General features: G+C 41.0%; 1 protein-coding gene across 1 annotated transcript in view; it reads left to right on the forward strand.

Moving 5' to 3' along the window:
* Positions 1-20,210, forward strand: part of LOC108060716 (zinc finger protein 160) — a 48,265-nt gene that overhangs the window by 17,922 nt on the left and 10,133 nt on the right. Inside the window, exon 2 of the mRNA XM_017146527.3 lies at positions 10,508-12,957. Coding sequence (XP_017002016.2) covers positions 10,514-12,957 — 2,444 coding nt within the window. The 5' untranslated portion in view covers positions 10,508-10,513. The remainder of the gene's footprint in view (positions 1-10,507; positions 12,958-20,210) is intronic.

Here is a 20,210-nt window from a genome sequence, read left to right on the forward strand (position 1 = left end):
CCTGGTCCCAGGTTCAACCAGTTGTTTAACCTTGTTTACTGTCAAATAATGGCAGCCTCGTAAAATCTTTAATTTTACGAGCGCCTTAAAAAGCCATCGTAAAATCTATGACCATCGGTGAGGACCTCAGCCGAGGACCGGCTGTCTGTTTATTTAATTATACATTTTTGTTGTGCCGCCAACTTGAAATTTATTCCTGGGTGTGAAAAAGTCGCTGTCACTTGACTTGGGATACAATTAGATTGAAACCCACTCGGACGACGCCCACTTGATGCAAATACATAATACTAATCAAAATTTATGGCACTCCGGCGTCTTTAGAACAAAACCCCCGAAACATATAGGAGTTGAACTCTGAGCGGTTTATTTATTTATTTATTTATTTATTTTATTTATTTTATTTAAAGTTAGCAAATATCTGCCAACATAAACATAGTACCCTACTCACATCAAGTGGAAGGGGGCAGGGACAGGTAAGTTAGGATGTTTGTTACAATTAAATTAACAGAGCATTCCGAGAATATCAAAAAATACAGTTCATTATATTGCGAACATAAAACGCGAAATGGATCATGTAACTCAAAGTTAGTTTTACAAATATCGAGGGCAATTGGTCGAAAGTGCCGAGTAGACCTTACAGGAATGGAGAAACGAATTTGACCAAGAAGGTAGCTTGAATTTACAAGTCCAGTAATTAATTTGTGCAGAAACATAACACCATGGCACGTTCGACGATCCTTGAGGGAGGGCAGGTTAAGTAGACGCAGTCTATCCACGTACGATGGCAGGTGTCGATGTGTTTCCCAGTTTAAACCACGTAGAGCAAACAAAAGGAACTGTTTCTGTACCGACTCGATAAGGTCCTGATAAATGGTATATTGGGGTGACCAAACACACGAGCAGTATTCAAGAATTGGACGAACCAAGGAAATGTATAAATGTTTTGTGGTGTAGGGGTCCTCAAATTCCTTCGACCAACGCTTAACAAAGGCAAAAACGCCTTTTGCTTTACTAACTATTATACCAATGTGATTAGAGAAATTTAAGTTGTGGTTGAATAACACTCCAAGGTCTGTAACGGAATTTATGCGTTCAAGTTTCAACAAATTGGAAAATTTACGATCGGAAGGATGGGCGGGAGTAGTCGATGATCCCACGCGTCAAAGAAACAAAGCAAACGGAAGCGCCGCAGCCATTGGAGAGTCACCCAAAGTCACGAGAGTCGATGCATTAATGGGAGCCACTTAACAGGGATTTATCACCTCCGCCCACAGAGCGGTTATGGTGCCATAAAGATCGCCAGGGCATGAGGAACCCGAACCCAGCGGATAAAGATGAGGTCCGTCTGATGGATGCACCGAGTGGGTCTTATAATACGTTCCTGGCTTGGGTTGGGCCTGGTCTATCTGCGCAAATTCTAATTGATGGATATATTGATACGCTCTTCGGGAATTTTATCGCTTTCGAATTGGATGCGGGCTCTATGGGAGCGGCTGAAGAAAAACTCTTGGAAAAGAGAATTTCAAAAATACCCACAGGAAGAAGATATTGTTTTAATTAAAATAGGCGTGACTTTTATTGCTTTTAATAATTTCATAATTGTATTTATCAATCTTCAACTCCTCAGCTAAAAAAAAAATTAAATGTAAAAAAAAATTTTACAATAACGCTCGACCAAATTTTTTCAAAATAATATTCAAGTTATAACAAGAACCATAAGAACATTCGCATAAGCTTATACTATAATTTATAATTGAGATTAATAAGAAATAAATAATAATTTCCCAACCATTTCCATTTGGGAGTTCAGTTGTACCGAACTCGTAATCGCTCTTTGTGATAAAAAAATTGTTTTCTAACCATTGTCATAATATTAACAATTTAAAAGAGGCTAGCCTATTTACGAATGATATTAGGGTTTAAAAGTAACTTTTAAGCAGTTATAAAAATTACTTAAGAATTTAAAGTTTTGTGAAAAGCTAAAAAAAAGTATTATTTTCGATACTACCGACAAAAGCTTTTACTCAAGCTGTTTATAAAACAATTTTGTTGTTGTACCAATTACAAAATAGGTGCTGTTACACTCAGAAAAAAAATCGCCTGAATATTAGAAAATCGCCATACTTTTTAAGCCAAAGGCAGCTCGCCTTGACTTTTAGAAAAAATATTTCTAAAAATCACAAAAAAATTTCTTAAATTTAGGGTAGGTTTTTGCAAAATTGAATAGGAAGAAGAAAAAAAAAATCGGGGAATCGGTAGTTATGCCGACTCCACCCCTCTGTCGGTGTGGGGTGTTGTTGTCCTCTATTTAAACACATGGATGACGTCACGATGTTTGTACACAAACACACTTTTAATCTTAAATTGTAACTGAAATAATAACTGAAATTATTATATTATTTATTAATGATAAACGTAAAAATCAAATAACTTACTATCTTGAGAAAAACATTTTGTTCGCTCGCGGGAATCGAACCCCTTACCCCACAGTTTGCAGTCAAACACTCTACTAGCTGAGCCAGGGAAGCATCACGTGAGGCGCTGTACAAAGTACATTCTTATCCTGTTCTCTTGGGTTCTAGGTTTATACTCTTATTTATCCATTATGTGTGTGTTAGTTTGCCAAAATCCTTATTTGTATTAAAATATACATATTAATGCGCCAAAAAAAAGAAAAGACGCAAAAAATGTCCGCCTCGACGTGGGATCGAACACACTCTTCCGAATATAAGCTTAGAAAACAAATGATCCGCTCGCATTAGACCCCTAGGCTACCGATTAGCCAATTTCCTAAAATGTAAGGCGATTTTTTCTTAGTTTAAAATAAAAATTTCTGAATAACAGAAAATTTTTCTAAAAGTGGATAACAAGAGGAGTTGATCTAATCAGGGTAAGTTTTTCTTATTATTTAGAAAAATATTTCTAAAAAATAGAAATATTTTCTGAATTTCAAGGCGATTTTCAAAGTATGGCGATTTTCAAAGTATGGCGATTTTCTAAAATTTAGGGCGATTTTTTTCTGAGTGTAGGGAGTACGCATTTAATGCTGCATTAAATATTTATATCTTCGTGGGGTGTATTTCAATTGTCTTAAAAGTACTTCAAAGTATTATTTGAATATCATTATTTCATATTATGAAACTTATATTCCCACAACCCTCATTGTAAAAATACCCCAACAGTTAAGTTATGATTACCAAAGCCGTCTGCAGCCTACTCAAAGTCACCGCCCTGCCAAACATACTGCCAGTGAAATTAAATGCATTTCCTGCCCGTCTCCTAAACATCTAGCGGATGAGCCACTCCGGCAGATTAAGGAAAAGAATAACAACAAATTCCATATCATATTTACGGCCAATAATCATAGTCCGGGGTGAGCGAGACAGATAGAGAAGAGGCAAAAGCAATCAGAGTACTAAATCTGATGTACGCCGCTAATTGCGCATAGATTACCAGATGCATGAGCGATATTACAGGCGAGGCCGCCCAATGCCATGGCATCCATGATATCCGGGGAAGCTGGTCAAGAAGGGAGCGGATGTGGGATGCGGATGCGTATGCGTGCTGGCCAGGAAACGAGTCCTCATCGGCAACGGGCAACGGGCGACAGCTCAATGAGAAATTGCGACAGAGACAACTCTATTTGGCCGATCCGCAGAGGCCCAGCCCGCGAGAATCGAGGGATCGAGCGAAGAGACCGTTGCTTATTTATTTCGAATTGACCCATTTGGTAATATTCATAATTTAAGTGCGCACGAAAGCCGCCTCTACCTCGGCGTCTACGTCTGTTGGCCGTTCGTTGTTGGCCACAAAAAGCTGCATAAATTCTCGCTGGCCAGATCAGTTTTTTAGTGTGGTGCCATTTGAGTTTATTTGCGATGGTTGCGCTGTCATAAGTTGCCGCCAAATTGTTGCATTGTACCTGCTGCGAGAAAGGAGCGGGGAAATCAGAGCTAAAGATCCCACTCGGCCACTCGGCTTGTAACTCAGAAATCATTAAAAAGTGCGAGATACTTTATGAATTCGTCGTGGGCCGCGATCGGAGTGGCCAAACGGATCCGCTGGAATCGCTCGAATCGGGCGGCGAGCGGCGTGAAATATGCCCATTAAAATGTACGATCATCCTCGCCTTAAATGCAAACTAGTCTGATACCCCTGATTCCCCTTGAAATCCCCTTTCAATGAGCTGTGGAACTGTTGAACTGGCCGCTGAATTATTGTTAACGATTTGCAGTTAATTCCAGTCATACGTTTTCGGTTCGATTTCATGGTTTGTCTGGTATTGACTTTATTTTGAATGCTAATGGCTCGATCAGTCGATCAAGGATGGGATTCGAAATGGGTTTACCGGGTGATATTAGGAAATAGCCTATAGACGTGTTAAAAATTTAGGTAGAAATTTTGACTTGATATGCGGATACCAATTTGACATGTTTGAACTATAAACAACATGTTCTAATTGGGCCAGTTCGGATTTTGAATGTGTCTTTCTCCCTCCCACTCATGTAACTTTAAGCTCATTCCCGCTCTATTTCAAATTGAGAGAATTAAATCTTCTCGCCCCCACGCAAGTAACTTAAGCCGCAAAATGGCGGCACTCTCTCCGAGAGAGAGAAAATCGGACAAATGATAATATTTAACATCAATTTTACCAGTATTACATAAATACCAGGCGTGGATTTTTGTGTGTATATTTACCAAAGTGATAATGGCATCCCAAAACCAGTGCCAATCTTTTAATAAGTTTTTGTTAATACCAAAGACTCTCCTTCGACCGAAACAAAGAACTAATTACCATCATTATCGAATTAATGCAATCGATTAGCATATTCTCGTTTACGATGCGCAATAATTTACAACGCCGAATTTATTATTATTGGCATCTCTTGATTTCTCCTCGTCAGCTGCCAGGCATTTTTAATTTCCAATTGAATTTCCCCCTCACTGTTTTACGGTCGCCGGCGAAGAAATGCGACATCACCGGCAGATGCCACTCAGGATGACTCGGGATCTGGATCCGGGGGATCAGGGATCTGGAAGCAGGGGGCAGGGATCTGGGTTGGTCGGGGCACTACCTGTTGAGTGCTGCGCGATTCGCTGGACGGTCATCAGGTTTATGTGGCATATAATTTTTTTATTTTGTCCGTTCATAAAAGAGTAGTCGTAAAATTTTTTTGATGACGTTTGTCAAGCTGCCAGTTTCGCCTGCATGGCAATGAATTTTTGCAGTTTTTACCATTAAATCGATTTATTTATGACACTCCACTTAAGCTCCATCAAATTAAGTATTTTAAGGCGATTTGACCTGTTTTTGTTTTTCGTTTATTTTTAGAATTTAGTTGAGTGAAGCCGATGAGAATCGCTTGGAATGAGGATTGTAAAATTAAAAATTATTAAAATTGTAAAAATTAATTGCCAACAGTTACAGTTTAAATTTATATTAACAAAACTAATTAAAAAAGGTCTAAAGCGTTTAAAATACTCATAAATAAAGAAGCCATCGAATCTTTCTATTGCAATTAAAGAATCCAAGCTAATACTTGATACGGATAATGTTTGAGCTTGGAAAGGCAATGTAGTTAAGAAAACAATAAAAATAATATAAAGTTTTAGAGGACTGAAGGCTATTTGCTTTGTCAAAAACGCTCACATGTTTTCCTAATTAATAATGTCGACTAATGTCAAATCCAAGGAGTGCTCGACAAGCAAGCGAAAATATACAACATTTTGTATAAAAATGGTTTTCTTATATTCAAGATCTGATATTTTCTAAAACATTTTTACAAAATTAAGTTTTAAATCTTCGGGATTTTGTTTTAATCGGTATTATTCTTAACAGCCCATTGGCTTGCCCTTTCATATGCAGACCGTTTGGGTTTGACATTAAATGCCATGTTGTACCGTATGTCTACATATTTGCTGTTCCAACTGACGTCGACGGTTAGCACACACAATCGCACATACATATGCATACACACTACCCCATTTGACCCCATCCTCCCGTGCATATGTGTGCGTTATTTCGCGCTTGTGGTACTAAATTGGGTGATAACTCCTTTTTAATGGTTGCGCTTTGCCTGGCTGGCTTGTTGCTGTTGTTCTTATTGTTGCTGCTGTTGTTCTAAGTTTTATTTTTATTTGTCTCGCTAAAACTCAATTTTCGAATCAAACAACCACGAGGATTTCTCGTGGCCTCCATTGGCATCCACATCCCCATCCTTGTCCTTCCGTCCGATTCCCTTCCTCGATTGTGTTGTACAGTGTTTGCTGATGATGCCCTCGAACAACAACAACAGGAACAACATCAGTGTAACAACAGCAACAACGTTGTCATGTTATTTGTTGTTTTGCTATTGCCCCATTGCTTTTATTGTTGTTGATGACGCAGAGGCTGACGATGACTCTGGTGTGGATTCCCTTGGATCGGGATTGGGATTGGGTTAGGGTCGGGGATTCGGGTGGGGATTGGATCGTCGTCGTCGCCGTCGTACGTTGTCACAAATGCAAATAATGGGACAATTGTACTATGCAGGATTTTAACTGCTTTTATTATTTAATTCCTCAATTGAGCCATGCTAGAAATTAACATACGAGTATTTGTATAATCGGAAATACTTTCACACACAAATGTGTGATTGAGTTTTTACACCCACAGTCGCCTTAAACGATTTTAAAAGGTGTCTGGCGTCCCCATCTTTAGAGATTTCGAAAAATTTTAAATGCATTTTGGTCGTGTTTATTAATACCTTTTGAAATGTTGAAGAAATTTTTCAAATCGGACCATTCTTTAAAAACTTATAAGCAAATAATGAAATTCAAGCAATGCAAGCAGTCGCTTTGCTGCATGCATATCCCTTCTCCTTCGTACTTCTTTTAGCTGAGAAATGGGTATCTGATAGTCGTGTACCTTGAGAGTTCTCTCTTATTATAATCGAAGTGTTTGTTAGATCGCAAATATTTTAAAATCAGAAAACAGACATTAAATTAATTTTGTAATTAACGTTAAATTAAGTATTTAATTTTTAATTAGCACAATATTAAAGTTATTTTATAAACAATTATTATTTTTTTTTTTCGTCGAAAATGTCACCACCGCTTTGAACTTTAATTAGCACCATAAAGATTGCTCCTGCTGGCGAAGTCTAAAAATTGTCAGGGCCACAAAACAAATAAATAAGGAGCTGCATGTGCTGCTGCCAGCACGTTAATTGTTAAACAAATGTTCGTTTATCACTCACAGAAACAACAAATGGTTCGGTGGTGGGTGGTGGGGGTTTTGGCCAATATTGTCCTTGTTCGTTAGACGGATGAAGGCGGCGGCAATCGCGGATGTTTGGCATGGCCCATCGCCCATATAAGCCCTATCGCACATCCCGCATTCCCACATGGATCCATATCATCCGGGCGTGGAAACGGTAATGGGAAAGGAGGGCTCTGCATTGGAATTGTTGTTTTTCGTATTTAACCTCAGACATGGGCCTCGTTTGTATAAATTCCCGCCAACTGCTGCCAGAGATTGTTGTTGCTGCAATTGTGCGCTGAAATTATTAACAACCGAGACGACAACATAGCACAGCAGCAACAGCACAGCGGCAACAGCAACAGCACAGCAGCAACATCAGAGCTTCTGGCGTCAACGTCGACTTCGACGCATCGTTCATCGCGCTCACATATGGCGGAAATGACACTTTTACATTTAGCATCGCGAAAGGGCCGGAAAGGGACAGCAGGATACGGGGAGAGAGAGACAGCGACAGAGGCGGAGCGCTTACACGGACGCAACACAGACGCCATAAACTTCATTTCTGACAGGCCGCAACACACACAGGACAACCGGCCAACAGGCGGATACGTAACGTGGAGCAGCCCGGCTAACGGCAAATGGCAAACGGGACGCGAATACGGACACGGCCATGTCAACGCTGCGGTGGCCGTGACTGTTGCTGTGATGCAAGGGTTGAGGGTTGAGGGCTGAGGACTGCGGGCGGGATCTCCGGCTAATGAATAAAGCGGACTTGAAATATTACTCCGCCAGAGTCGAGAGCCAGTTCATTTTGTGCAGCTCCCATGAAGAGGCAGTGGTTAGAGAGCTTAGTCACCAGACTGGATCACCACAAATCATTCGGTTGCGGGCTTTGCAGGAGTAATCCATCCACGGTAGAGAAAACAAAGCTCAAAAATCCGCAAATTGGGATTTGAGAACTTCCAACTAGCTATGATCTAACAATTAGATGGTCACCAAACATTTATTAATAACAAGAAGAATTTTTTAAAATAAAAAATCAATAAAGATTACATTTAAATTTTAACGAAATTAAATTCTTAGGATTATACTAAAGTAATTATTAATTTAAAAAAAAACTATTTTTGAATTTAGGAAACATAAGATACATTTTAATATAATTAAATTTAGAGTTATTTTATAAATACATGATACGTACATTGTCCGTAAATCCAAAATAAACTTGATAAACACAATTTCAATTGAGACATTCTCCCTTCCACTCATTAACGTATCTACGGTTTTTTGTGGGGTCTTATATCAGAACAATTTTTTTGTTACATACTTTCTTCTCGCTTACGTGAGTGGTAAATAAAGTCGCCATATTGCTTCTTTCTCCCTTTTTTGAAGTCAGAGAATCTCCGTAAGAGAGAATTCTGCAAAACGATATTATTTAATATCAATTTTACCATTAGAAAAGATATAAATACGAACAATTTTGCATGAGCATATCGACTTGATCCCGGCGTGTTTTTTTTTTGTATAGTAAAAGCAACCAAATTAATTGAAACCTACGACAAAATGTTGTGCTATAATTTATCAAATAAAAACACCTCTTAACGAGGTAAAAAACTAGTGACGACCGCACCTTCAACATACAAAAGTTCTGATATCAACATTTGTGACGAAAAATTATTACACTCGTCATTAAATAGACTTTCTAATCTTTTCTCATTCGGCCCGTCCTAGCAAACTATTCCAGCCTTTTTCCCTTTACAGGCATTTACTATTGCAGCGTGCCGAATGAAAAAATATTAGAAAGTCTATTTAATGACGAGTGTAATAATTTTTCGTCACAAATGTTGATATCAGAACTTTTGTATGTTGAAGGTGCGGTCGTCACTAGTTTTTTACCTCGTTAAGAGGTGTTTTTATTTGATATCAGAAGTTTTTGTTTGTTTACATTTGCTCTCATAGGAGCTAATATATACATTTAAATTTAAATTGGTCAATCATAATTTTTAAACTATTGTATTTTAACAAATTAAGTTAAAAAGGCGTTGAAGTATTTCAAAATACCTTTTAATCGAGGTATAGCACATGTCTGTACCTTTAGTAGTGTAGAACTTACAAACTAACGAAATTTAGCTATTTTTAGCTTTTTCCCGCTAAAGTAGCGGCTTTTTCCAAAAGTCGTAGAACAAAAGATTCCTATATGGAACTCTTAAGTGCAAATTTACTGATTCCATGACCCTAAAATGCAGTTCGGATACCCTCACACAAAATTCAATACTCAGGGAGCGTTAATTGTTCGAGCTGGCAAATGTGGCTATTTTCGTATAAAAATAACTTTTAAACGTGACTTTTTACAGTAATGTGTTATATACCAAAATTTAAGGAATCTCAAGGGCTATACAGTTTAAGGTTTTAAAGAAAATCGTTAGAGCCGTTTTTGAGAAAAATAAAAAAAAGCTAAAAAAAAAGTTTTAAAAAATTGTCTTTTGTTCATATTTTTTTAATTATTACATTTACACAAATTGCATATAAAAGGCGTTTATAGCATTTAAAAATACCTTTCAAACGAGATGCAGCACAAGTCTGTAGCTTTAGTAGTATAGAAGTTACGGCTTTCCGAATTTTAGCTATTTATAGCTGTTTTCCCGCTAAACTAGCGGGTTTTTCCAAAAGTGGTAGAACAAAAGTTTTTAATATCGATGTGATGAACGTCATATCAAATTTTCAGAACTTAAAAAACATATTTTGGACAAGTGGACAAGTGGACAAGTGGACAAGTGGACAAGTGGACAAGTGGACAAGTGGACAAACTGACAAACAGAATTAAATTTTCATTTTGGGAAGAAGAAGAAAATCTTATTTTGGCTATAACTTTGGAACGGAGAGTCGGATTTTGACAAATGACCCCTCATTCGACGGGTATTTTCAAAAGGAATACAACTAAAATATTGCGAGGGGGCATTTATCCCCACCGGCCCCAACAGCTCCAAATTTCGAAATTTTCACTTTTTCACTTTCACCGCTCTCTCTCCCAAGCCAATTGATTTTCTTAAAGTCTTGGTATGCAATCCTGTTAGTTTTCGCAATACCTTTCGATAGGTGTATTATTCATTATGATCGGACCATCACAGTAGATTTTCATTTCTTCGTGTATATATAGTAGTCGCCTTCGCACACTCTCCTGGTGCGCTTCGTCACTACATGGACTGCCGTCCATAGTGATATTTAATATGAAATCTATCTATGTACTTGTTTTCTTTTCTTTTTTAGATTATAATGAACACTGACGATCTGGAGGATACTCATCTGTGCATCAAGTGCAATGCCACGATACTCGGACTCACAAAGTACATCGAGCACCGGAAACGGAACTGTCTCCTCACAGAGAAGCAAATTGCGACGCCAACAACAGAAGGACCGACCACCACCTCCACTCCCACCCAAGTATCGCCGACGATTATCAGTAGCAGCAACTTGGATCACACATACGATGGCTTCCATTTCGCGGAGCCCGAGGCTCCAAGCAGCTATCTCCGAAAGACTGCAGCCAGTCATGGAGGAAAGGCCTCAAAATCCTTGACGGAGGCCTATGACCTACCCTACGAACTTGGCGCTGATCTGTTCTTCTCCTCACTGCAACTGCAGAGCGTGTCGACGGGTGGGAAGACGGGATCTGTGGCTCGCCAGGAGAGAAGCAAGGATGAAGTCTGGCCAGCACCGAGTGGCGATCCCTTGCTGAAAGCCGTTAGGGAGCACGATGAGACGGTGTTCAAGCCCCTCAACTTTGATCATGACTCCCCGGAGGGCAGTGAGGAAGAGGAGGACGAGGAGGAGCACGATGACTTTGAGGCGGACGATGATGAGGAGGAGTGCCACTCGCCGCCCACTGTGCCCGCCACCCACACGGGTGGCAAGTGGAAGCCGGAGCACCGACCGCAACTGCGACACCCGCACATTGAACGCCTCTCGCCCAGTTGGGATGAGCCCGGCGAGGAGAACTACACCCATCCCCCCGAGGATCATACGAAGGGCAAATGGGTGCCGGGCAGCAAACAGTTGGAGTATCGCGAGAACATAGATCTGACAAAGCTGGAGCAGCCGGGCGCTAGTTATTGGTGCAACATCTGCTGCAGGCGACTGAAGAGTCGCCTCAACTACGAGCAGCACTTGCGTAGTGGCTACCATGTGAAAAGAGCCGATGCCGAGTGCCACCTGGAGCAGGCCAGGCTGGGCAGCGAGCTCAACCTGAGCAAGGATTTTGTGGACTCAGTGGAGCAGACGGGTGAGCAGAAGAAGAAGGAATCGAAGTCCCCGAAAAGACAGAGGAGAGCCAATCTGCTGCGATGCGATCTCTGCCGCCACACGATGGCCAGACACCTGATGGGCAAGCACTTGATTTCGCACTATCACTACCGCAGGCTGCAGCAGCAGAGTCGCGTGAGGAGACAGAGTTGCCTGCAGGAGATACTCAGCCACATGGGCAGCATAGTGAGGCAATCGCCCTTCCAGTGCCTGCCCTGCAGATTCTACGCCAACACCGAGGAGGCGTTCCTCCAGCACTGGCAGTCGCAGGAGCACTCGGAACTCACGGAAAGTCTGGGGGGATCCTTTTGGTGTGGCTACTGCCAGTTCGAGTGCGAGAACAATGCATCGATGTGGCTTCACCTGCTGCATCCCTCGCATAAGGAGGTGCTCCTGGCGCTCAACAGATCGGTTCCCATATGCATAGCCCAAAGGAGACGCCTCGAGTGTCCCAGCTGCGGAGTGGGTTTCCTGTACAATTTTCAACTGCGACGGCACTTCATCGCGGAACATCCTGGACTGGCTCCCGCAGGAACCGCAGCCGATGAGTACCAGTGCCGCTTTCGATGTGGCCTGTGTGGTGCTCCGCAGAAGTCGCGCCTGGCTCTGCAGCGCCACGAGAAGCACAAGCACCACGTGGCCAAGTACTACTGTGCCATCTGTCGGTTGGAATTCGAGACGCCCTTGGAGGCGCGACGCCACCGCAGCTTGATGCAGCACAAACTAAAGGCCAGGCCAAAGGCGTCAGTCTCACAGCCGGAAAAGGAAATAGAACATATGCTGAGGGAGGTCCTGGAGGAGCCAACTCCGAACCCTCCCGCCAAAAGGAGTAGAGTTGTCAACCTAAAATGCTCCAATTGCCGGGAAACTTTCGACTCACCACAGAGTTTGGCCGAACATCGAACTCAGGTCCATTCGGCCGACAATCACTTGTGCCTGAGCTGCGGAACCAGCTTTCAATCTGCCCAGGCCCTCGGCAGGCACACGAGGAGCTGCCAGCCCCTGGCCAGCACCTCATCCTCCGCCGCTGAGTCCCTGGCCAAAGGGAAACCCTCCTACTGCTGCGATCAATGCAGCTTCCAGTCTCAGTACGAGTCCGATCTGGTTTATCATCGCATTTTTCACACACGATCCGGAACGATTGGGAAAAACGAACTGCTAAAGTGCCCCCTGTGCCCCAAGAACTTCAAGAAGCACTCCCTCAGAGCTCACCTGAGAAACCACACGGATGAGAAGATTTTCCAGTGCACAGAGTGCCTGCTGAAGTTCGCCCGGAGACACAACCTAAAGAATCACATGGCCACCATGCACGCGAAAAAAGAAGACCGGGAGAAGGCCAAACTTTCCAAGAAGACGGCTGACGATCAACCAAAACCCAAATATCAGTGCGGAACCTGCGGAAAAATACTGGCCAAAAAGTGAGTATCAAAAGCTAAAGTTTCCATTAAATCGCAGTACTTCAAGTAACAATTGTTTCGTCCGCCAATTTATTACCCTTACCATTTAATTTCGGAACCCGAACAAAGACCGCTAATTAGAAACTCGCAAAGGCCCCAGGCCTTCGACTCACTGCAGCGGAAGTGCTTGCCTTATGAAAATGTCATGCAACTTATTGTAGTCCCCAAAAATCGCCCAAATAGTTTGGCATTACAAAAGTCTTAAATAAACAACAAGAAAGCCGAAAAAAGGGCGGTTAGGGAATTCCTGCAAATGAAAACCATGCGAGCGCATGGATTGTGTGTTGCATTAATTAAAAATTCCAAGCTGCAGTATGTGAGAATAAGTAACCGAAATAATACAACAAAATATAACTCATTAAGTGCTGGGCATTCCGGCCAAAAAACGCGAGGACACCCCCAAATGTCCTGCATGTGGACTGCAGCCACGAAGTATGCAATGCACTCGCAAATCAAGCCTGCGGCTATTCCACCGAAAACTGCAATTTCCCCGTTCCACAAAATAAATATTTTACGGATAAACAAAGATGCGAAGAACACTTCCCTTTGGGCTCCACGAAAAACATTATTAGGATGGCCATTTCTAAAGTGTCATTTTAATAAAATGTTTTTTTTTTTTAACTGTTAAATTTCTACATTACCCCAAAGACATTGGGTGGAAATGGTTTTTTGTTGCGAAAGACTTACTTGTAAAGATCAAATTAATTCAGTTAAAGATCATAACTTATAGTCATTCACAGAAAATAAAAATTCAAGAATATTATTCTTGAATTGAGAACATTTGTTCAATAATGAAAAACTTTTATAAGATTTGGGAAAAGTGTAAATGAAATTTGTATGTGGAAAACAATTTTTATGAGGAAATAATGGAATTAAAGCAGTGCATAACTCTATCTCTCTCGCATCTTCTTTAGCTGATTAACGGGTATTTGTCCTATTTCATCTTATAAATTCATAAAACACAGTTTATTTAAATAGCAAATCGGAACATTATTGAAAGGGTTATCACAAATGGTATCAAATCGTCCCATCCATGAAATGTATCCATTTCAAATGATAAAGGGGAACACATCAAGCCATCTCTGCAGAGTTTTCGCCTGCATTTCCCACTCTCTCCACTCAATATATTCCCCTCCAGACATATCATCTCAAAGAAACCCATTAGCACTGGCAGATCTAAATCGCATCGTCCAATTCCGTTGCTCCTCATAACTACTCATAACTTGCGAACTTTTTTCCACTTCACGTTCGCCTCTGCCAACTAATTCCTTAAGCAAACATTAAGTTGAATTGCAATCGGGACTGAGATGGAAACGGGGACTAAGACTCGTCGCTGGGGTAGAGAATTTTCCACTTTTCAAGTGATTATTTGAAAAATTTATTAAAATGCTCATTTGAAGTTATTGTTGTGCTCGCTTGATGTAGATACTTTGCTTTTACGACTAACGAGACCAAGTGGCCAGCAAAGATGCCGAGGAGAGTGGCGCGGAGTGGAGTATCTCTAGCTCTGGAAAACTTTCAGTCCTCATCTCAGGTCCCAGGACGACGGAGAGGAGGCGACGAGGACGACGGAGACATCGTCAGTCATGTCAACAGCGGAGCGCTACACACGCTTCCGGAATTCCAGACTCCAGCTAACTCAACTTTTACGGTCGCTTCTTTTAGCTGGCATCTCTTGGAGATGGAAGTGCTAGAGGTGGGAAATTGAGGAGACGATAAGATCCCACTAAAGAAACTCTTGGATTGACTGCATTTAATTACTTCCATTTCAAATTGATCAAATTGCTCTTGCTTACCAAATTTTTAAAATTCTTCATTTTAAAAACATCTTCAAGAGGATTTTTTTGAAACATTTTTTTTGTTATTTATTAAAAGATTACTAAATAATTAAATTAACAAGAGAGAACGCTATAGTCGGGTTGGTGTCCCGACTATCTAATACCCGTCACTCCGCTAAAGGGAGTGCGAACGCTGTGTCTGGTTGGTGTCCCGACTAATAATCGTAACTCAGCTAAAGGGAGTGCGAGGGAGATAGATATATGTTGACAATTTATAAATCGTATAACTTTTTAATGAATGGTCCGATTTGAAAAATGTCTTCTACATTTCGATAGGTATAAATATACACAACAAAATTGCATTTATACTTCTCGGAAATCTTTAAAGATGTGGGCGCAGGACCCATTTTAAAATCGTTAGTGGGCGATTGTGGGCGTTAGAGGGGGCGTGGCGCTCGGCTAAAATAAACTTGCGCTGCGTAGGAAGCCAAAGAATATGTGTGGGAAATCTCAACCTTCTAGCTTTTGTAGTTTCTGAGATCTCAGCGTTCATACAGACAGACAGACAGACAGACAGACAGACAGACAGACAGACGGACAGACAGACGGACAGACGGACATGGCTAGATCGACTCGGCTAGTGATCCTGATCAATAATATATATACTTTATGGGGTCGGAAACGCTTCCTTCTAGCTGTTACATACTTTTGCACGAATCTAGTATACCCTTTTACTCTACGAGTAACGGGTATAAAAATGTAAAATTATGGATAATGGAAAGGGGATTCGCCCACACAATGTGTAGACTGCTTACGACTTTAAACTTCATAATTTTTTATGATAATCAAACTGAACATTATGGTTCCCAAATGGGTTAAGACGGTACAAATTCTAATTAATCCTCTGAATTCTTCCAAACACGTTGAAACCCAATTGAAAAAGGAGGAATAAAAAAAACTTTAGTATTTAGGTTTAATAAAAAGGGTTTTTTAAAAAGAAGAACCGAAATTTAGAAGGCTTTTTGTCTACTTTGCTTTTCCGCCGTGTCACGCTTCCATCGCCGGCTGAAATCCTTTGCGGAGGACGAGCTGGGATGGGAATGGGTCCTCCTCCTGCAGGAGGCAGCGGCTGAAGTTTGAGGCGTCCGCTGACGACGTCGTCGCCATCGCAGCGTCGGGCAATTCACTTTTATTGAAATGGCGTGCAATGTTCTGTTGGCTGCCTCTGCTAGTCGGACTCGGATTCGGATTTGGATTCGGCTTCATCTCCTGTCTCTCGCCATCTTGCTCTGGCCACTGGGTTTTCCGATCCGTCTGCATTTCTTTTTCCTCTGCTCCCCCTGTTTTCCCCCTGTGTGCGCTGTTGTTTTCCCCGGGTTGGTCCGTTCGCCTTCTTCCTTTCGGTTTATTTTTTATTTCGTATTTTAAGTCATTCCTATGGTGCATCATTCGTTTGCCGGCAGTTGATTCTGTTGATGGCACAAAGTGCAGTGCAATTCATTTTAATGGTCGCCGTCGTCCTCCAGTGATCTCAACTCCCCCTCCATCCCAGCATCCCAGCCTCCATCACTTGAGAGTCAATTTCACAAACTTGATTTTCCATTTCCAATGACGCCGGCCCGCTCTATCGGAGGATTTAGGGATTCCGCTGCCACATTGCATTCATTCATTTTTATGAATCTGCGAAATTGAGTCGGACATTGTTCGGTTTGTGGTCGGCTGGCACTGGAACGTGTTGTTCGAATCGTCGGTCTTATGTCTCAGTCCCAATCACCCATCTCACTGCGGATTCTGCCCGGTTGTTGATGGCCATTGGCAAGTGTTTTGAGCTGGCTTTTTCTGTTGCCGGCATGTTTGGCTTGTTTTTTGTTTGCCATTTGGCCGAACTGGTTGTCTGCTCTCATCTCATGAGCGTCACGTCAGAATACTGAAATGAGCATCAAGTGATGGTTCTTGAAATCAAAATAAGCGTGAGAAGTAGATGTTTTATATTCACTTTTTCTTATAATAATAAGGGAGATTGAAGCTTTATAGACTGCATTTTAAAGTTGATCAGTCTTAACTGACTTAAGACTAAGTAAATAATTGAGAAATTTTCAAACATGTTTAACATCAGATAATGGATAAATACTTAGATTATTTCCAATGCAAATATTTTTATTTGCCACCTTTAGGATTTTGTCGTTTTTAAACATAGAATGCAGTTAACCTTTCCCAAAAATATCGAAATAAATAGAAAGCTACTTAAAATTATATATTTTTGAATAAGCAACATCACGTTCAGTTGAAAAATGTCTCTTAGCTTACCCGCAATTACCGCCTTCATTACCGGCAATCCGCACATCCATATCCACATGCGTGGGTGTCGCATTCAAATGCCATTGCCCGTGCCATCAAGCTAATCCAAATAGACGGGGCAAGTTGAACATTAAAAACTTCAAGTTAAGACCCGGCCAGGCATTAATAACAACGACAAAGCCAAACAAAGTCAAGAAAGTACATATACGTATCGCTAAAAGGGGTTAAAAGGGGGTTTCGGGGGCTGGGGGGCTGGCTGTTAGACAAGTGCAAGGGTGACATTTAACGGTAATTTCCTGCAACGATTTTTGTTTCGCTCAAGTTTGCCAGATAAGCGCCAAGGAGTCGTCCAAATGAGGGAATAGAAAGGAAGGTATCCCTGGCACTTCCCTAATTACACATGGTATATAAATGTTGCCACGCCCCCACGCAGGCGGCGAGGTGGTGCAACAACTAATTTCACATGCAGCACGGGCCAAGGCATCAAAATCCGGCTAATGTCGCGCCGGCGAAGAACAACTCTCAACTTCAGTGGGCCAGGACAAGAGGCAAGGACAAGGCAAGACAAGACTTACGTACCAATTACATGAGCACAGCCAAAGAGGAGGTGGTTCTGATGTGGGTGGGCGTCCGCCAGAGATGCCAAATACATTTTAAGTTAAGAGGAATTAAAAAAAATTCTAAAAATTAAATTCTAAAAACTTAATTCCATTCCAAAATGTGAATCTTTGAATCGCTATTTCATAAGTGTTTTTAAAAAAGTCCCGTATGCAAGGATTTTGAGAAAAATAACCTCAAAGTGAAAGAAAATTCTCTTTGCTATATTTACACCGCAATTACAGGGGAACGGATTTTTGGTTTGTTAGTTAGATGACAAGTACCACTCTATATTTTTCGAACCGCAAGCCAAAAATAACACTGTGCAGCATTTTTAGTGCGTTTTAAATTTACCTCGATGGATGCTATATTTTTGGATTCGTTACGAATTCCCAAGTTAAACTGCGTTTTCCAAAAAGTTTCCCGACGCAAGGATTCTTAGCAAAAAGACCTCAAAGTTCGAAAAATGCTGAAATTTGCCAAATATCCAGAGCTCTCAGAGGCAATCGGATGCATTGTTTGATTCTATGTTAAAGTTTTTTAAGAGATACACTCTTTATCTTTTAAGCCCCATACTTAGAATAATTTTAGGATTTTTTTTAAGGCAGAAACAAATTCTAGAAAACATAGTCAAAAAACATAAATGTATACAGATGCAGTCAAAATATTAGTAGTGTTACCGGCCTGTGTATTTTAAAGTTTGTTGTTGTAATTCATCTTCTTCTGGTAATATTGTATTGATTATAATTGTACTATTAGACTAATTGGATAAGAAAAGTGACAACAAAAAACTTTTAAAAACACATGACGGCAACACTACTACTATTTTGACCGCAGCTGTATGCTTTTATGTTTTTTGACTATGTTTTCTAAAACTTGTTTCTCCCTTAATAAAAATCCTAAAATTATTCTAAGTATGGGGTTTGAAAGATAAAGAGTGTATCTTTTAAAAAACTTTAGCATCTAACCAAACCATGAATCCGTTTGCCTCTGAGAGCTTTGGAAAGTTGGCCAATTTCTGAATTTTTCGAACTTTGAGGTCCTTTTGCTAAGAATCCTTGCGTCGGGGAACTTTTTGGAAAACGCAGTTTAACTTTGGAATTCGTAACGAATCCAAAAATGTAGCATCCATCGAGGTAAATTTTTGATGCTGCATAGTGTAATTTTACGAATTTCTTTACCGGAGCTATAAACGAAAGAATGACTGTCTGACTATCTAAATTAGTCGGCTGTTGTTAGTTGGCTGTTGTAATCTATCTTATAATAAATATCTTTAGTTTTTTATAACTACACTTTTGGGCGAAAAGCAAAGAAAATCTACTTTATAATTCTTGTGCTCATGTTTTTCGGGAAAACGGCCACACTGGCAGCACTGGTGTGTGCCCATATCCTGGTGACTGACACCGGAAGCCGCCTGCGAGGGGCGGTGGGCTGACTTGACTAACGCCCCGCGGCACAGAAGTTTGCGCCCAAAAGACAAGACAAGACAAGAAAGACGCTGTCATAAATATTTATGCGAGTTTGGGGAACAACAATGCGAGCGCACCAGGGCAAACATTCAGCTGCTCCAAACTACACATGCGATTGTCTAAGACAGCCACAGACAGGAGTCCTTCTTTGGGGCTGAGACGCCACCGAGCACGGAGGACCACCCACCAACCCATCACCTCACCATCCTGCATCCTTGTGCAGCTGACAATGAGCAGCAGGATACATTTTGCACCTGCCGCACCCGCGACATGTTTGCTCAGCATTTTTGGTGGCAAAAGAGGGGAGGAGCATCCGCTGAGGGTACGTCGAGCATCCCTCTAATGGATGGCGTGCACAAGTTGACACAACACCCGGACAGAGCCAACAGCTTCGTCCTGGCCTGCAGCTGCTGCACTCCTTTGCTGCTCCTTTCGTAGGGAGATTGGGGTGTTGATGACAGCTCAACCTTAGCCCATCCCACGCCCAAAAAACAGCGTTGAAAAGGGCAAAGTTTTCATCGCAAGGCGTTTTCGTCAACTAATCGGCAACGAAGCTGCTGCCAGGAGACGCCAGGATGTGCCATCCTATCGCCTTGAAGGGATTCTCTGCGCGTCTTGTTTTTATACAGCTTCTGGAAATTAAACCTGACTATGTGACTGTCTCGAAAATATGGTTAATATCATCCGCAATCGTAAGCTGCTCAGTTTAATGCAAGGAGAAATGATAAATGAACATCTATTTTTCATCAGTAGAAGAAATAAAATACTTTATTTTTTTCGAGATACTATAAAAGCAAGAGAAAGAAAGTTAAGAAACTTGTTGTCTTATATCCCAACCAGTCATCCTATTCATATATTTATCAAGTTAAATAAATACAATTTTTTTATTAAAAAAAAAACTTGATATTATGTGGTATCGAATTTGTTTTGACATCTAAATTTGATATTCTCGAAATGTAAGCAAATGTAATTCTTTAGGAAATTACCAAAGTGAGAAATCGGCAAAATGATATTATTTTATATACTTTTTACCAGTGTTGCGTGTTTTTTTGTGTATATTTCTGTTAAAATG

This window comes from Drosophila takahashii, chromosome 2L (genome assembly GCF_030179915.1).
Source record: "Drosophila takahashii strain IR98-3 E-12201 chromosome 2L, DtakHiC1v2, whole genome shotgun sequence".
NCBI classification, from domain to species: domain Eukaryota; kingdom Metazoa; phylum Arthropoda; class Insecta; order Diptera; family Drosophilidae; genus Drosophila; species Drosophila takahashii.